At 34.2% G+C, this 17,056-nt stretch overlaps 8 protein-coding genes across 8 annotated transcripts; 4 read left to right on the top strand and 4 right to left on the bottom strand.

Moving 5' to 3' along the window:
• Positions 1 to 309: 309 nt before the first annotated feature.
• On the top strand, positions 310 to 1,443 carry WICANDRAFT_14182 (pepsin-like aspartic protease; the record flags this gene model as incomplete). Its single annotated transcript, XM_019180601.1, has 1 exon — positions 310 to 1,443. A coding segment is annotated over one exon (1,134 nt), but the record flags the coding sequence as incomplete, so codon positions are not given.
• Positions 1,444 to 1,953: 510 nt separating this feature from the next.
• On the bottom strand, positions 1,954 to 3,681 carry PDE2 (3',5'-cyclic-nucleotide phosphodiesterase PDE2; the record flags this gene model as incomplete). The annotated part of the gene is made up of 1 exon (XM_019185278.1): positions 1,954 to 3,681. The coding sequence occupies one exon, from the start codon at positions 3,679 to 3,681 to the stop codon at positions 1,954 to 1,956; it is 1,728 nt and encodes a 575-aa protein (XP_019036035.1).
• Positions 3,682 to 4,250: 569 nt separating this feature from the next.
• On the bottom strand, positions 4,251 to 5,498 carry YHB1 (flavohemoglobin; the record flags this gene model as incomplete). Its single annotated transcript, XM_019186027.1, has 2 exons — positions 4,251 to 4,408; positions 4,469 to 5,498. The coding sequence occupies 2 exons, from the start codon at positions 5,496 to 5,498 to the stop codon at positions 4,251 to 4,253; spliced, it is 1,188 nt and encodes a 395-aa protein (XP_019036034.1).
• Positions 5,499 to 6,127: 629 nt separating this feature from the next.
• RIT1 (tRNA A64-2'-O-ribosylphosphate transferase) lies at positions 6,128 to 7,447 on the top strand (the record flags this gene model as incomplete). The annotated part of the gene is made up of 1 exon (XM_019182461.1): positions 6,128 to 7,447. One exon carries the CDS (start codon positions 6,128 to 6,130, stop codon positions 7,445 to 7,447), a length of 1,320 nt encoding a protein of 439 aa, XP_019036033.1.
• A 178-nt stretch (positions 7,448 to 7,625) lies between these two features.
• VTS1 (Vts1p) lies at positions 7,626 to 7,799 on the bottom strand (the record flags this gene model as incomplete). Its single annotated transcript, XM_019180976.1, has 1 exon — positions 7,626 to 7,799. A coding segment is annotated over one exon (174 nt), but the record flags the coding sequence as incomplete, so codon positions are not given.
• Positions 7,800 to 9,998: 2,199 nt separating this feature from the next.
• Positions 9,999 to 13,897, bottom strand: MIP1 (DNA-directed DNA polymerase gamma MIP1; the record flags this gene model as incomplete). Its single annotated transcript, XM_019186026.1, has 4 exons — positions 9,999 to 10,180; positions 10,253 to 11,930; positions 12,003 to 13,524; positions 13,809 to 13,897. 4 exons carry the CDS (start codon positions 13,895 to 13,897, stop codon positions 9,999 to 10,001), a joined length of 3,471 nt encoding a protein of 1,156 aa, XP_019036031.1.
• Positions 13,898 to 14,125: 228 nt separating this feature from the next.
• VMA4 (H(+)-transporting V1 sector ATPase subunit E) lies at positions 14,126 to 14,969 on the top strand (the record flags this gene model as incomplete). Its single annotated transcript, XM_019186025.1, has 3 exons — positions 14,126 to 14,158; positions 14,257 to 14,334; positions 14,388 to 14,969. The coding sequence occupies 3 exons, from the start codon at positions 14,126 to 14,128 to the stop codon at positions 14,967 to 14,969; spliced, it is 693 nt and encodes a 230-aa protein (XP_019036030.1).
• Positions 14,970 to 15,334: 365 nt separating this feature from the next.
• On the top strand, positions 15,335 to 16,765 carry MRS2 (Mrs2p; the record flags this gene model as incomplete). Its single annotated transcript, XM_019186024.1, has 2 exons — positions 15,335 to 15,386; positions 15,537 to 16,765. The coding sequence occupies 2 exons, from the start codon at positions 15,335 to 15,337 to the stop codon at positions 16,763 to 16,765; spliced, it is 1,281 nt and encodes a 426-aa protein (XP_019036029.1).
• Positions 16,766 to 17,056: the final 291 nt, after the last annotated feature.

Raw genomic sequence — 17,056 nt, 5'->3', positions numbered from 1 at the left:
GTGTGTTAAAAAGAAGCTTTACAACGATTGGAATTTGAGGAGATATTTAGCCGTTGACCAATCAATGAGGCAAATGAGGTTATCCTCAAGCTATTGAATTCCAATGAATGATGAAATGGGTTGATAATACTTGAAAACTATTTAAGGAGGTTGAATCCTCGAGGAGCTGAATAGTTTCTCGAGAAAAATCCAAAGTGCTTGATAAAATCAGTATCAATTACAATGAAATTCATTCAAGCATTATCAATCAGTGCTCTTATCACCACAGCTTTAGCTATTGACAATGTTGTCAAATTACCAGTCACCAAAACTAAAACTAACAAACTGAGTAAAGCTGTCCATAGTGGATTAGTTAAAAGAGCTCAAGATCACCAAGAAAGTTTAGCTGATGATGGTGTTGGTTACTTTGCCACAATTGAGGTTGGATCACCAGCTCAAACAATTAGAGTCCAGATTGATACTGGTTCTTCAGATTTATGGTTCCCAGGTACTAATAATCCACAATGTCCACAGGGTACAGCAACTCCAATTGATCAAGGCTCTCCATACCAAGATGATTTTGATTATTGTTTGAGAAGTGCTCAGTATGATCCAGGTGCTTCATCTTCATGGAAGGTTGATTCCAGTGCACCTGCATTCCATATTGAGTATGTTGATTATTCATTCGCTACAGGTTCTTGGGGTACTGATAATGTTCAGTGGAATGATGTTACTATTGATAATTTCTTTTTGGCATCTGCTCAAAATTCAAATGCAACTTCAGTCTTCGGTATCGCATTAACTACAGATGAAAGTTCAAATGAAGGTAGTGATGCATTCCAATATCCAAACTTCCCTCAAAGATTGAAAAGCGATGGTTATATCTCCAAGATTGTTTATTCTTTATATCCAAGTGAGGATCCATACACCACTTCGGGCGATATTGATATTACTTTATTATTCGGTGGTGTTGATACTGCTAAATATTCAGGAACTTTGGAAGTTTTCCCACTTGATAGTAATTATGATTTAGCAATCACTTTAACAGGTATCAGCACTGATATTTCTGGCCAAACTTCAGTCGCTTCAACCCAATCATTATCAGCAGTCTTGGATTCAGGTACAACTTTACAAGCATTACCATATAACATCGTGGAACAATTGGCCTATAATCTAGGTGGTTCTGGTGAAACAGATAGTTATGGATACTTTATTGTTCCATGTAATTACGGCTCAGATGATCATATAACTTATACATTTGGTACTAAAAACATTAATGTCCCAGTGGAAGCAGTCGTTTCATCAGATGGTAATGGTAATTGTGCATTGGCTATTGAACCAACTAATGGGTTAACAATCTTGGGTGATACGTTCTTGATCAATGCCTATGTTGTTTATGATTTAGAAGATCGTGAAATTGCAATTGCACAGGCTAAATACACTAGTACTGAGAATATCCAACCTGTTATTAGTTCAATCCCTGGTGCTGTTAGGGCTGCTGCTGTTGCTGCTCCAAGTGTTGCTGCTAGTGCTACTGGTGGGTTTGTTACTTCCATAATTGATTCTTCTGCAACTAGCTCAGCATGAGGATTGTTTTACCTATTTCTTTAAAAGTTGACCTTTTTTCTTGTGTTCCTTCCAATGCTTTTTTTTTTGCTTTTGAGGACTCTTTTTTAATTCTATGTATAGTTCTGATTAGAACTGGAAAGAGTGTATTACTCTTTATTGACACTTATTTTATTTTGGATATAATACTATCTCAAGATGTAGCTGGTATTCGAGGTGACATCAAGTAACCATCTACAGACCAAAAAGCTAATGAAATAATGACAACGACTTTAAAAGAACTGTATAAATAATAAAACATGCAATAATACAAATAAAAACAACACAGCGAACACTAGAAAAAAGTAAAACCACTCAGTAAACACATCAATCGTAAGTCATGATATCTATATAAAAAAAAGCACCCCACTATGATGAACCACCACTTGTTCTTGCTTCAAAATCTTCCCAATACAATTTATTTTCATTAACAATCTGAGCACCAAATGCTAATTCTGGGAACACTATAGCAACTTCTTTAAATAAAGCTTCAGCAAATGTCTTTATGAAAAATAATTGACCTTTTGGTAAACTTGGATTCTTGGTTAAAGCTTCTTCAATACTTGGTGGGAAATAAGGACCTAATCTTGGGTCATTTAATTCATCAACATCAACGCCTTTATTCAAATTTTCATCCAATTGATTAATTTCATTAAACTCACGAGCCAATACAAACCCCCATTTTGTTGAGATTAATAGAGGTCTTGCCACATTGGAAATGTCTGCACATTTGATAATCATTGATAATATAACATTTGTTTGTTTTAAAGAATCTTTAATCTTTGATCTTGTTTCAGGATTGTTTAACAAGATTGAGATTTCATCAATTTTAGATAAATATTCAAAATGATTAGCCATATCAGTTGCTAATATACTTTGGACTTGCATAACTTTAGTATTCAATGGAGATTGAGGATTTTTGGTATTTGAATTATCCAAGAAAACTGGCCAATGATAAGATAAAATATCTTGGAAAATAGTTGAATGATAATTTTCTAGAACAGATTGATTTGAATAAATTTTAGCAATTGGTGATTCATTATTAATTAAGAAAGGGTTTGTTAAACCTGGATGACCAACATCATGACCAACACTTGAAACTAATAGTGCTAAAGTTTGAATTGGATTCAAAATAGAAGTTTCTTTATCAAATTGGGAGCCATTATTGAACAATATCTTGTTGGTAAAATGATCATTTGGATGACTTGATAAATCTTCAGTATAAAATGGGAATTTTGGTAAAGCATTAATTCTTAATAAGAAATAAAAAGTTGCTTGTAAAACATCAACAGCATGTCTAAAATTATGGAACGAATTACCACCTCTGTAGGAATCTCTTAAACTGAAAAGGAAACTCAAGATGGAGTTATCATCAATGATTAAAGGATCATTTGGTTCCAATATACTAAAGGCAATTTTAAAAATTTTAAAAGCACAAAAAGTTAATTCATCACAAGTTAATTCATGAGCAATAAACCCCCAATTACCAATACAATACATGTAGTAGTTTGCTTGTTTTGGCAAAGTTAATAATCTAATGAAATCAATTTCTGAATTGATTAATTGAACAAAATGTCTTAATTTATGAGATTTTTGATAATCTTTTTGTAAAATGATGTTTAAACAATTTGTCATACTATGTAGACAAGGACAGTTCTGGGTATTGTGATTGTTTAAACCGACCCATGATTTCATTCTAAGGATTCTATTCTTCAGTGTAATGTTATAATTTTCAATATCTTGATTAATTAATGATATGCTAAAAGTTGATAATTTATATGGTAATATGTTTAAATGTTTATAATGATTTGATAATAAAAGATGCATTTGGTCATAAGTTAAAGTGTTTAGTGGAGAGTTTGAGGCTCCTTCTATTAGAGGATCATTTGGAGTATAAACAATTTCATTGATTATCACAACAGTTGGATAATCTAAATCTAATTCAGAAGCACCAACAACACTAACATAGATCAATAGATCCACCAATTTTCTAAAATGTCTCACCAGAGATTTCCTTAGAGAGATGTCAAATAACTTGATGTTTTCATCAACAACTTTTTGACTAGAAGTTGAGTCTAGGTAAAGGATTTGTGACATTATGGAGCAAGCAAGATATGAACACAAACAAAACACCAGCAAAAACACACGAGACCAGATAGAACCAGATGAAATAACAATAATGTGATAGTATTATGAGGAGCTCAATGACTAATATCAGGTAGTGAACACTGTAAGGATAATGTCTCAGCTGTCAATTGTGATTCCAATATCTTAATTTTAAAGGATCTTTGGGTACAAAAGAAAAAACCGTTTTTTTTGCAAAGTTTCAAATCGAGATTTCAAGTTTCTTTTGGAATTCGCGAATTGTTAGGGACGGACATAGCCGGAGTCATATAGCCGTTGGCTGGTGACTCGGGATTTGACAGGTTGGGTTGGAAAAATTCATAGGATATCAGGTTATTAGTTATTAGGTTGATAGGTTAATAGGTTAATAGATTGATAGATTATAGATCAAAGTAATAAGCTAATGATTTGGTAGTTGTATCGATAATGTATTGTGTAATATATTAAAGTTGAGATGAGGTACCCTAGTTAAATCCGATCAAATGCCCTACAAACACTTAAGCTCATCTCTTCATATAAATTATACTATTATACACTATTACTCAAACAGCAACAGGTCCATACTGCTCACTGTTGATGGTAGCAACATCTAACCCTTTGGATTGTAAGAACTCTGTCACTAATCCCATGTAACCCAATGGTCCAATTAGGTAATAGTCATTATTTTGAACATTCTCATTAGTGAAGGCACCAGCAAGATCTTTTGCACTAACACGACGTGGATGGATATGATAATTTGATGTATTGTTTATATTAGCACCTGCAGTTGTGGAGATGAATTCATCAACACTTAATAAAGTTGGATATTCTTGAATTAATCTCTCTAACCAATTACCAAATGGTCTTGAGTTTACATCAGAATTTGATAGATATAATTGGACTTTTTTACCTTGTTTCAAGAAGTATTCAATTGATGAAATTGATGGAGTGATACCAATACCACCAATGAAGAAAACAACAGGTTTTGAATCATCTTTTGATTCCTTCACGGCATTGAAATGAGGTTCTAGTAATTTACCATATGGTGAACTAATCTTGATTGCATCACCAACTTTTAATTGATCATGAATATAATTGGAAACAACACCACCTGGGATTCTTCTAACAGAGATTCTATAATACTGTAAACCATTTTGTAATTCTGGATATTCATTACTTAGTGAATATTCTCTTGATTGAACAGTAGCTCCACTATCCGTGGAAATTCTAATTGTAGTGTATTGACCTGGGTAAAAATTTGCCAATTTCTCATCATTTGGCTTAATATAAACAGATTTAACAGAATCAGACTCTTGAACAATCTTGGATACAGTGGCATCTTTGAAGCCTAACCAAGCATCCTTAGTTGTCAATTCAGTAGCATATCTTTTTTTCTCTAAATCAATCAAGATGTTTGCCAAATCATAATAAGCAACTTTCCAAGCTTCCATGAATTCATCAGTTGCACCTTCACCAACCATTTCTTTCAAAGTTTTCAATAAACATGAACCAACAATGTCATATTGTTCTGGAGTAACTTGTAAACCAACATGTTTTTCAACAATTTGTCTAACAAAGCCTAATAAAGGAGTTAAATCATTGATATTTTCAGCATATTTAACTAATGAGAAAGCAAGGATCTTTGGTTGTTTCTTTGTGATTTGATGGGACTTGTTGAAAAAAGGACGAACTTCTGGATGGGTTTCAAGCATATATTTGTAGAAATTTGCAGTTAAATCCACACCATGTTCTTTCAAGAATGGGATTGAAGCTGTGATGATTTTCTTTTGAGATGTTGTAATTGCAGACATTTTGAACTAGTGATGATGATGATGATTCCAAAGTAGCCACTCATGGTCTTGGGAGATTCGTCGTCTCTTTATATAGTGCTCCCTAGCCTATTCTGCCCTTTGAAGAGCTCATCACCAACTGTATATCCTCCGCACTAAAACCGATACGTTATACCTGTGTCACGTGAATCTGAGCTGATGTTGCAATATCCTCCGCCTATAAAATAAACAGATGGGCAGTTTTGAAGGCCATCGAGAAATCGTGGGCCAAGTGGTGCATATTGTGACCAATTGTGGGCATATGATTGGCTGAGAGCCCTGCAACTTCTTTTTGTGCCATGTTCTTAAACAAGTGAACTTTGTAGGGTTGATGCTACAGTAGAATGAGCCAAGTGAAGATCCACAATATTTCACAGACTCTCAGTATCCATGATCAAGTTTTTAATGCTCAGTGCTTGGGGTAGCTACTAATAATATTATTTGCTTTCATAGTAGGATAGCCACCTAGTAGAACTCATTCAATACCAGTCAATTCTTTTGACTTTTAGAGTTGATTGGAGCCTTCAGCTTCTTGATGAAAAGTTTTTTTTTCATGAACTGAACAATTTGACAGATGATCATCAAGCTCAAAGAATAACATTGGTGAAAGTATGGACAAACAGGATCTAGAGCTTTTGAGAGAGTCCTTTAACGATATTTCCAAACAAGTACGCAAAAGCTCAAGATCTGTCAAAAACAGACTACATTCAATCCTACTTGATTCTCAATGGGTAGCCCAAGTACAGTCAGCATATAACAGACCTTTAATACCCAATGAACGTTGTGGTCTTTGGTACGTCCCTCCTGAGCTGATCAAAGAAACTGCTTATTTCAAATCAACAGATGGTCATACTTCACAATGGTCCTTCAGTACAAGACGTTTAAACTTCCATCTGTTTGATATCATGGTGGAGAATCAAGGTATAATAATCGTGGATTCAACAAGACGTGGGAAAACTATGCCAGATGCCCTGTCAAAGACAATCCCAATTTGGTGTGCCGTTTTGAATTTCATAATGTTTGGTGAACAGGAAGAGAATGGTAATAATTGGTGTTTCTTACCATTACAGATCATTTCCAAGAATGAAGCAAATTCAATAATCAAACTAATACCAAAATTTGCCCAAACTTTAATAGATTTGAAAATCATCAACAAAGAACAACTATTAACAAAATTCAAAGGGAAATATCTACGACCATTATGGATGTATCCAGGAATGTCACCACCTATTGAGCCTCCCATTTTCGAAGATTTCATTCCAATAATCAATTGTGTAGCGAGTTTTAGAGCTGATGATGGTTCAAAAACGATGAATGGGTTCACTTATGTTCAAGGTGCAGCTGATGATCATGAATTATGGGCTGAAAACTTAAACCCTCAACTATTTTGGGAAAATGTTGATGTTTTGCGAAATATGGAATTGAGTGATGAACAATTGTTGAATATTATTGATTCTTTGAAAATAAAGAAAATTGGCACTAGTTCATTAGAAAATGTTGTGGAATTGACAGATGAGTTAAGTATAGGGAAAGTTGTTGATAATATTAAACTAGCAGATGTTGGAAAATTTGATTCTATTGTTGTGTTTTCACCTAATTTCACTATCGAGGAAAATGAAAGTATGAAGTTTCATCATTATCCATTTGCTTGTGATAAAAAAGGTTCAAATGAGTTGAGGAAATCAATACCGTCAATTATACCATCACTCTCTGGTAGGATACTTGTATTATGTGAATCTGGTTCAGATCTTTCTGTTGGGATCGCATTGGTTTTATTATCAACTAGATACAATTTAGATTGGGAAAAAGTTGACACACAACCATTAACAACAAAAGATACAATCAAGAAACATCTAGCCAAAGTTTTAAACCATAAGAAAGTTAATCCTAGTAGAGCAACTTTACAAGCCATCAATTCCTACCTAATGTGAATAATTACATAGATTTGTTAAAATTATTAAACTTCTTTATTTTTATGCCCAAGGTAGACTATTAATTTAAACTAAAACAAAATAAGAAAAAACACAAACGACTGTGATCAAACAGCCTTTCCGAAAACTAAAATTAACTTCACTCTTTAACATCACCTTTTTCATAAGCTAATCTAACAATCTCAAATGCCTTCAAAAGCTTACCTCTAGCACCCATAGCACTAACACCTTTCAACTCCAATTGTTGATCATCATAATAAATCAACTCCCTCCATGGAACATCTTGTAATGCACTAGTGTATTTATGTAATCTTAATGTTTTCAACCAGGCTGGTATATCATTCAATAATTTCACACTAGTGATCTGCTTGGGGTTAATTGCTGGTGATCTTGGTGTTCCTTGATCCTTGGCAATTTGTTGCTTATAGGGTGTGGAAAATTCATCATTCAATGATAAATTTTTCGTTGCATTGTTTAAACTTGCTAATCTTGATAATCCATCAACTTGTTGCTGTGGTGGGCTTTGATCATTATTCATCCTTGTTTGAGATCTTTGCTTATTCATAACTCTGTTCACTGATGGTGATTGCATACCTAAATTGTCATAATAGTTTACTCGTTGTGGAGGTGGAACTGACATGGAATTTCTATTGGCATTATTGGTATCATCATTGAAATTGTAATATCTTTGTCCTGAAACTGTATTAAATGCATTGTTGTAAACATTAGTATTATTGTTTGATCTTCCTCTTTCATCAGGCTGTTGTTGATGAACTCTTTTCTTATTGGAATCCAACTGAGCTCTGCTGTTGATGGTGGATAATGCTGATAGTTTCAATGCATTATTGTTGTTATATTCATTCAATTTGATAGGCGTTTGAGTCAACTGTTGAGCCAAATTGGTGATATCATAAGAACGATTTTCATAAGTGTTATTATTAGTGGTATTATTATTTGGGAGCTTTTGTTGAGGTATATTTTGTTGATGCTGTTGTGGGAATTCATTATCTTTCAAGTCAAATCTAGAGGTCCTGCTCTTTGATGGTGTCTTGTTTGAATCCCAATCAGTTAAATTACCCAAGTTCCTATTAAACAGTTTAGAACTATAAGGGTCTGCTGATCTTGGTCTATTTGATCCAATATCTTGAAGGAATGATCTATCAAAAGTTGAATTGAAATTTGGCGATAATGCACGTTGAATATTTGATGGTGACCATGGTTGCTGTTGGGTTTCTGGAGGCTGATGATTACCACTGTTCAAAACGGCATCAAGTGTCAATGGTTCTTGAGTTGTTGGTTGGTAAATGAAATTACTTTGCGATGGAGATGAAACAAACCTGCTGTTATTATTATTGTTGGCAAAGCTAAAGCTTTCTAATTTGGATTTGGTATAGTTTAAAATTTCATCAGGTAATGAAGACAACAAATTATCAACCACAGTTCTATGTTGATTTGAGTTTAAGGTATTCAACCAACTAATCAAGTTACTCACATCGTTCTTAAAAGTTATTGAATCAATCTCCATAGAGCTTAACGGTCTTTCAGGAACACTAAACCCTTGGGCACTTAGGGGACGGTTATTGGGGTTCAAAAATGCATCACTGTTGTTATAGTTGAAATCTTGAGCACTCAACGGTCTATTATTTGACAAATTGTTGAAATTGGAATTGGCGCCAGTTAATAAAGGTGACATGGCAACATTATCTTGTGGTTCAAAAGCATATCTTGATCCAGGAGGTGACAATAATGCCATTGATGAATTTGTACCCGGTGAAGTGATTGTGTTTTTGAAGCCAACGCCACTATTACCAGTTGCATTAAAAGGCTCTGGTGATAAGATACGTGATCCAGGTCTAGCCTGTGGTGATAACAGAGCAGCCCCAGGTAATGTTCTTTGTGCTGTTGGTGATGAAGTTGAGATGGAGTTCAATATCGTTTCATCGAGATTTTGTTCAATCTCTCCTTGGTTTAAAGAGGCTTCAGGAAAATTTGACATGATTTCAGCAAGGAAAAGTAATACTCTAATCAATAAATATCTAATTTGGTTGAACTGAATAAGACTCTGCTATTGGTGTATGTTCCTGAACACAAATGAAAATTTGAGCAAAGCCGTGGACTTTTAAGATCTAGAAGGGATGAGCTTGCAAACTTCTAGAAAATGGTATGAAAAGGTGGATGGAATAATCAGACGAAGCCCTTGGTTTTGTTGAGTTGCAAATGAAAGTCTGGTGGTTGAAGGGCTTCTAATTGTTATTTGAATAGAATTGAATCAATAAAGACAAAGGGTTTCTCCTTCGAATACGTTAAAAGAAATTTCAAATGGCCTTGAGCTTTTCAATTTTTTTATGGCACTTTTTTTTTTCTTCGTACCTTTTTTTTTTTTTGAACTTTTTTTGAACTTGACACGAAAAAAAACAGATTCGCGAACATTTTCAGGGCCAAACTTCAACAAACGGCTACAATTACATAAATTATTTCAATAAAAATGTCCATTAATCATTAAAATATGAGTCTATAATCATAACATATACAGGGGTGAATTGGTGTAGTGTTAAAATTTGTTGGATTTGAAGCCATCCCAAGATTGTTTAACTGATTTATCTTTGGTTTTGAATGAACGATAACTGGTTTTGACAACTTTTTGACCAGGAGCTGCAAATGCAGAAGTTGGATATGTATTGTAATTGGAGTATGGTGATGAAGATGAGGTTGAGTATGATTTATAACTGAAATCTTCATATTTTTTGGTTCTTTCAGCTTCGAAAAAAGAATCAATAGCACTTGGACTGAACCCTTCTTTTGGACCTTTAGTTTGTTTCTCCTTCTTTTTAAAACCTTTTGATTTGGTTGAAGCTGAAGCCTTTGCTGATCTCTTCCTCTTCTTTGGTTGCTCTTCTTGGGCAGGTTGATCATAGTGAACCTCTTTAGCAAATAATTCCTCAATCTCAGCAAAGTCCAATTTTTTCAAATAAGTTTGATAATTCTTCCAATTTGCTTTAAACTCTTTTTCATCTTGAGAAATTTGCATCTGTAAATATGACTTCTTCCATTCAGGATTTTCAATTGAATATTTAAAATCATCCATCTTCAAGTTTTTACCATTACGAGCAACTGGTGGTATTTCAATTCTACTAAAACTTAACTTTTTCTCATCACCTAATTTGGCTTCTTCTTTACCTAATAATGTAACAATATCCAATGATTCACCAGGTGGAATGGCCTTTTGATTTGAAGGTGTAATACAATCCATATCAACCTCTTTTCTTAAAACATGATCAATATCAACAGCTGAAAAGAAAGCACAAGACTGAGGAACATCACTAATACCTAATCTTTCACAAAAAATTGCTCTTGTCCACAAATTACTAATTTGTAATGCTAATGAGGCTCTATATTTATCCTTTTCTCTAACCAAATATCGGATTTCATCATGAACACTAAGACATAATCTTGCATCAATACCATATAATTTGATCAAATAATTCATTGAGACACACAACAAATGCAAATAATCAACACCTGATGATTGAATAGCCCAATTAACTCTTGAAGGTAGGAAACTATTACTTTTCAAATTCTTCTTCAATAAAGCTTTTGTAATACCAGCACCTAACACTGGAGTCTTGGGACTATCCTGTTCTGCAATACTTTCTAGCCTATTGAAAAGGATAGACTCAGTACCACCAAACCACAATTTCATACGATCACCTTTTGGATAATATTGTGCAGATTTACCCTTTGTTGAATTATATAAACTTTGTGCACGTTCTGCACATTCAATATCTGTTAATTTTGGATTAAATTGTTTTAATAATCTAGTGGCAAATTTTAAACCAGCACCATAAATACGTCCATAATTGAAAATTTTAGCTTCATTTCTTGAAATCCCTAAAATACTGGCAGTTTTAGAATGTAAATCAGTACCTTCACTCTTTGTACCTTCTAAAGTCATCCATCCAATTGCTGTACCACCATGCATTTTAAACATCGAATCACCAACTAATGAGGCAATCCATAGTTCTTCCGAATCCACATCTGCACCAACAAGACAATAACCTGGAGGCGCTTTGATTTTAGATTTCAATTCTGATCCAATACGTGATTTTTTAGCATTTGAAGCTGTTAACCAAGTTTTCTCAACTGCTCTTCTTGTAACGGTACCCATTGTTAAAACTTGAGGTAAAATAATACTGTATTTTTTGGTTTTAGGAACAACAAATTGTGACATGATTCTTTCTCTTGAACTTATCCAGTAACTACAACTTGCATTGATTTTCAAAGCTTCTTGAGCAAATGAAGAGTCTGAACTTAGGATACCCTTCTCAAAAAAAGAACCAAATCCCTTAGCCAACAATAATGCAGTTCTAGCCTCTGGACCTTGATTATTCGGAACTCTGAAATAAGCATATTCATCACCTGGAGATGGACCAATCTCGGCATCACCACCATTGTTCATTGCATCAAAACTTTCAGATTGAAGTTTCTCCAATTGTAAATCAATTTCCTCCTGTTCCTCTGGTGTTGGTTTTGAAACTCTGAAAAACTTCACGTAAACATAATTTTTACTCTTCATTTTTTCATAATCCTCGATATTTGCTCTAAAACACCAGCCATACGCATCGCTCCAAATGACTGGATAACCTTCCCAAGTTAATTTGAATAAAATAGGTGTGATTCTTGATCTTGTTGTGATAATCAATTTATCCTTTTGAGAACTATGCAAGTCACGATACCAATTGGGGAAGCCTGGAAGTCTTTGGTTTTTATATGGTTCACCGTTTTTCTTGAATTTGGCAGGATAAATTGTCCAATCTAATTGTTTTAACCAAGGGTCATTTTCAAAAATTTCCGGTTGATCTTTTAATTTAACAGCTTCTTCAGCCAATTGAATTAAATGATTATCAACTTTTTCTCTACTTTGTTGGTATAAGCCCTCAGCACTATCCAGATAAGTTTGCCAATCTTTATTAGTTGGCAAGATACCACCACCCATGAATCTTAATGCAGCAAATGAAACAGGATGTGGACAAACTCTTAAGAATTCAGGCAACACTTGGATATAAATACTATAAGTTGTTGAAACATCAGTTGCACAATAAGTCATCAAGTCTTGGAAATGTTTTTTAATGGTGTTGATATCATCACCAGCAAACATTTCTCTTGGATCTTTACTAATTTCCATCCCACAATAAAACTGAGCCACTTCAGCTAAGGAATTTGGACTACTATATGAGACCCAAGGATCCTCCATTTCAGATCTTTGAATCTCATCAGGGGTATACTCTATATCTGACTTTTGCTTTCTATGTTGCATCCATCTTGGTCTTTGACGTGAACACATTCCTGAGGCAGCAATATGTAAAGCCATTGTATCAAGGAAAAAAGCTTTTGTTTCCTTTAGGTTATATTCTTCTGCGATCCTAGCTCTATCATAACCAACATTATGTCCAATGATTATTCTCTCTTTAGCTAAAGTATCCATGGGTATCAAATGATCAAAAGATTCAGATTCACCAGTCAGCACAGGACTCACCCAACCATACCAGGCCGTTGAAGAGACAGCAGTAGCCATGACTGCGTAATTCGACACTTTGTAAAGAGTTTCCACATCAAACACAACAATTTTTTCATCTGGGTGATCAACATGAAGAGGATCCGAACCATCTGAAGGATACTTTATCCAACCGGATTCCATTATCCAAGTTTCTGGTTTCTTCGGTATAGCACCTATATCAACGAAATTTTTAGCCACTTCTAAATAATTCTTGGATGAAAATAATGCAATTTTTTTGAAATGTTCATCAAGATTCTTCCCTTGTAGCTTGGGTAATTGGAAAGATATCGGGTCTGCTATGCTGGTTTTCTTTCCTAATAACTGATGGTGGTCAAGGTATTGCTTTGATAGTTCAATCAAATCTGCCTGGTTCTTTGAAGGTTTCTTATCAATCTCTTTACCAGGGAAAAGTTGTTGATGTAAACCGTACGATAGTTGTTGGATCCCCACTGGGTTGATTCTTGGTTCTTCATTGGCTGTGGATTGAAATCTTTTGGAAGAGCGTCGTATTAGAGCAGTGGACCTTGAAGACAGTTCTTTAGAAGCATGCCTTATCCTTATGATGGAACTCATCTAGTATTACAAAGCACAATTTATGATGAATCCAGCAGCAAAACAGTCAAGTTTAAAGGGCAACCGAGTAATCCAAAGCAGAGTGGCAAAAATTGTATCCTTTTAAAGTATTTGGCTAACAGTGAAATTTCTTCAATGCTTTCTGGAAATGTGATATGTCACTTTTAATCCTAATTAAAAAATTTGTTTTTGTTTTTGTATAGTGAAAAAAAAACACAAACCGTCGGTACACACCACACAGAGATAACGAGGAATTGCTGGAAAGTGGATTTAGTGGTGGTAATTAAGGAAGTATGATGGTTTAAAGTGGTATCGGGGTGCATATAGGCATTTGAAGTTGAATAGGACTGTTTTTGTGGATTTCCACCCTATTTATCACCCCTAGAACTCCTATTTCCCTGAACAAATGTGTCTGCACAAGTGTCGCGACGGTGCCCATTTTGTTTGTGCAGCGATTTTATCAACTGAATTTTGAGGGAGCTCAAGAGCTCGAGGCAGCACATCAACAACCAAAAGCACAGCCAGAAACCCACACTCGAAACAATCCAAACATGTCTACTGCCCGTGCATTGAGTGACACTCAGGTATGTCCACCACCACAGCCAGCTGCTTTCAAGTAAAGTTGCTGTTGTTGTGAATGTTTTTTTCTTAGAAAACGTGAGTACTAATGGAATGCCCCTAGGTCGCTGATGAATTGAAAAAGATGGAATCTTTCATCAAGAAAGAAGCCGATGAAAAAGCTAAGGAAATCCAATTAAAAGTGAGTATAATGAGATAGAACTTATAAAAATGAGTGAAGCTAACATCCACTAGGCTGATGAAGAATACGAAATTGAAAAAGCTAATATAGTTCGTTCTGAAACTTCTGCAATTGACGCTTTATATGAACAAAAATTGAAAAAAGCTTCATTAACTCAACAAATCGCCAAATCCACCATTGCAAACAAGACAAGATTAAAAGTTTTATCTACAAGAGAAAAAGTGTTGGATGATATATTTGATGAAGCTGAAAAGCAATTGAAAGAAATTAGTAAAGATAAATCTAAATACAAACCAGTGTTGACAGGTTTGATTGAAGAAGGTTTATTGTCTTTATTAGAAAAATCAGTCACTGTTAAAGTTCGTAAATCAGATGTTGAAATTGCCAAAGAAGCTATTCAAGAAGCTGCAAAGAATTTTGAAGAAAAGGCTAAATTCCCTGTTGAAGTTAATGTTGATGAAGAAAACTATTTGAATGATGATATTGCAGGTGGTGTCATTTTAGTCAATGGTACTGGTAAGATTGAATTGGATAACACTTTGGAAGAAAGATTAAAATTATTATCTGAAGAATCATTACCAGCAATTAGATTATCAGTTTTCGGTCAATCAGCCACCAGAAAGTTCTTTGATTAATCAATGCAATTTATAGATGACTCTGCTTTCTTTGTTACTTTATAATATAATAAAATATCCTCTGTGTGTTCAGAAGATTTCATAGTAAAATAACTTGCACTTAATTCCATTTCGCAAAATGCTTATTATGGTGTGTCGCAAACCGTCGAAATTTCAAAGATCAGAAAAAAACAAGAATGGCTTTAATGAAGCAAAAGTGACATATATTTCAACTTTCAAGTGCTCTATTTATTTATTCTCATTCATTCTTTGTGCCTGTCATCATCGCTGTTGTGCTTAATAATATCACCACCAGATCTATAAACCCCATCAACTTCTAAAAAAACCACACCATAGATCTCAAGCAATTCACAAGAAGCAGCTCAATGTTCTGCTCGACATCAATACGAAGAGTGATATTCCCCAAGAAAAACCTGGGTCTTATCATCAAACCAAACTTATCAAGAATAAGATCCTTCCATAGTTCAAATCCTCAACTACTATTCAAACATATAATCTCTTCAAAAGATTCACAAAAACTACCACCACCTTCACCATCAAATTTTAATATAACTGATCATACACCAGATTTAACCAAAATTGTCAAACCAATAACCCCAAATGATTCTTTCGTTAGCTGCACGGTATTCGATCTCAATGGGAACGTCATTGCTGTCTCTAAGCATTTCCCCAAGATGAAGTTTTTACAAGAACATGGATTATACCCTAGAGATTTAAGAAAAATCGATACATCAGCAATCGATATCATTCCTTCGATTGTGGTTAGAGATAATTGTATCTTGGTCAACCTATTACATATTAAAGCATTAGTGGAAGCTAATAAAGTGATGATTTTCGATACGAGTAACCCTTCAGCTGCTTCAAAATTAGGATTGTTTGTTTATGATTTAGAAGCAAAATTGAAAACTCCAAGTACGGGATGGGTCCAGCAATATGAACATAGAGCATTAGAATCAATTTTAATTAATGTTATGACTTGTTTGGAAACGGAACTACATCATCATTTGAGTGTTTGTGGGTTGATTTTGGCAGAATTGGAAGATCAAATAGATCGTGATAAACTACGTGATTTATTAATTAAATCAAAAGCTTTGAGTACTTTTTATCAAAAGGCTTTATTGATTAGAAACGTCTTGGATGAGTTATTAGAAAATGATGATGATTTATCAGGGATGTATCTAACTGAAAAATTACAATCCACCATAACAACACCACCGGAAGAACGTACTGATTATGGTGAAGTGGAAATGTTATTAGAAGCCTATTACAAACAATGTGATGAATTTGTTCAACAATCAGAGTCTTTAATTAATGATATTAAGTCTACTGAAGAGATTGTCAATATCATTTTGGATGCAAATAGAAATTCATTAATGCTTTTTGAATTAAAAGTTACCATTTATACATTGGGGTTCACAGTGGCTACATTACTACCAGCTTTCTATGGTATGAACTTGAAAAATTTCATTGAAGAATCACAATTAGGATTTGGAACAGTTGTTGGTGTTTCAGTCATTTTAGCATTCTTGGTTACATCTGCAAATTTCAAAACACTAAGATCTGTTCAGAAATTAACACTAATGGCTCCAGGTACAAAATCATCAGCAAAGCAAGCATTCATGAAGCAAACACCACCACAACCACCATCATCTTCAAAACCTTATGCATCAACTGCACATAAAAGATTTTCTTTAGCACAAAGATTTAGACTATTTAGACGAAAAAGATTGATGGGAGATCAAAAACAGCGGGACATTGTTTGGAAATGGTTGATAGAGGAAAAATCCAAGCAATGATCGCAATTATGACATGTACATATTTATATATTACGAAATGTATTTAACGAATCATTAATGAACAAACTAGAATAGAATTGACTTATAGTGGTGTGTCCCGTATTGTTTTCGCGAATGGCATTACGCTTTTTAACCCACATAACGAAATTCTGGAAACCTTGTGGAAACAACATGAATTAAAGTGAGATTCAACAAACCACAACTCAGCATTAAAGAGACTATACAGCATTCAAGATCAAATTATAATCAGATAATATTCCATCAATTTACTTACAAAAGTTTATTTATCAC

This window comes from Wickerhamomyces anomalus, assembly GCF_001661255.1.
Source record: "Wickerhamomyces anomalus NRRL Y-366-8 unplaced genomic scaffold WICANscaffold_8, whole genome shotgun sequence".
In the NCBI taxonomy this organism is placed as follows: domain Eukaryota; kingdom Fungi; phylum Ascomycota; class Saccharomycetes; order Phaffomycetales; family Wickerhamomycetaceae; genus Hansenula; species Hansenula anomala.
This window is presented reverse-complemented; position numbering and strand designations above follow the sequence as displayed.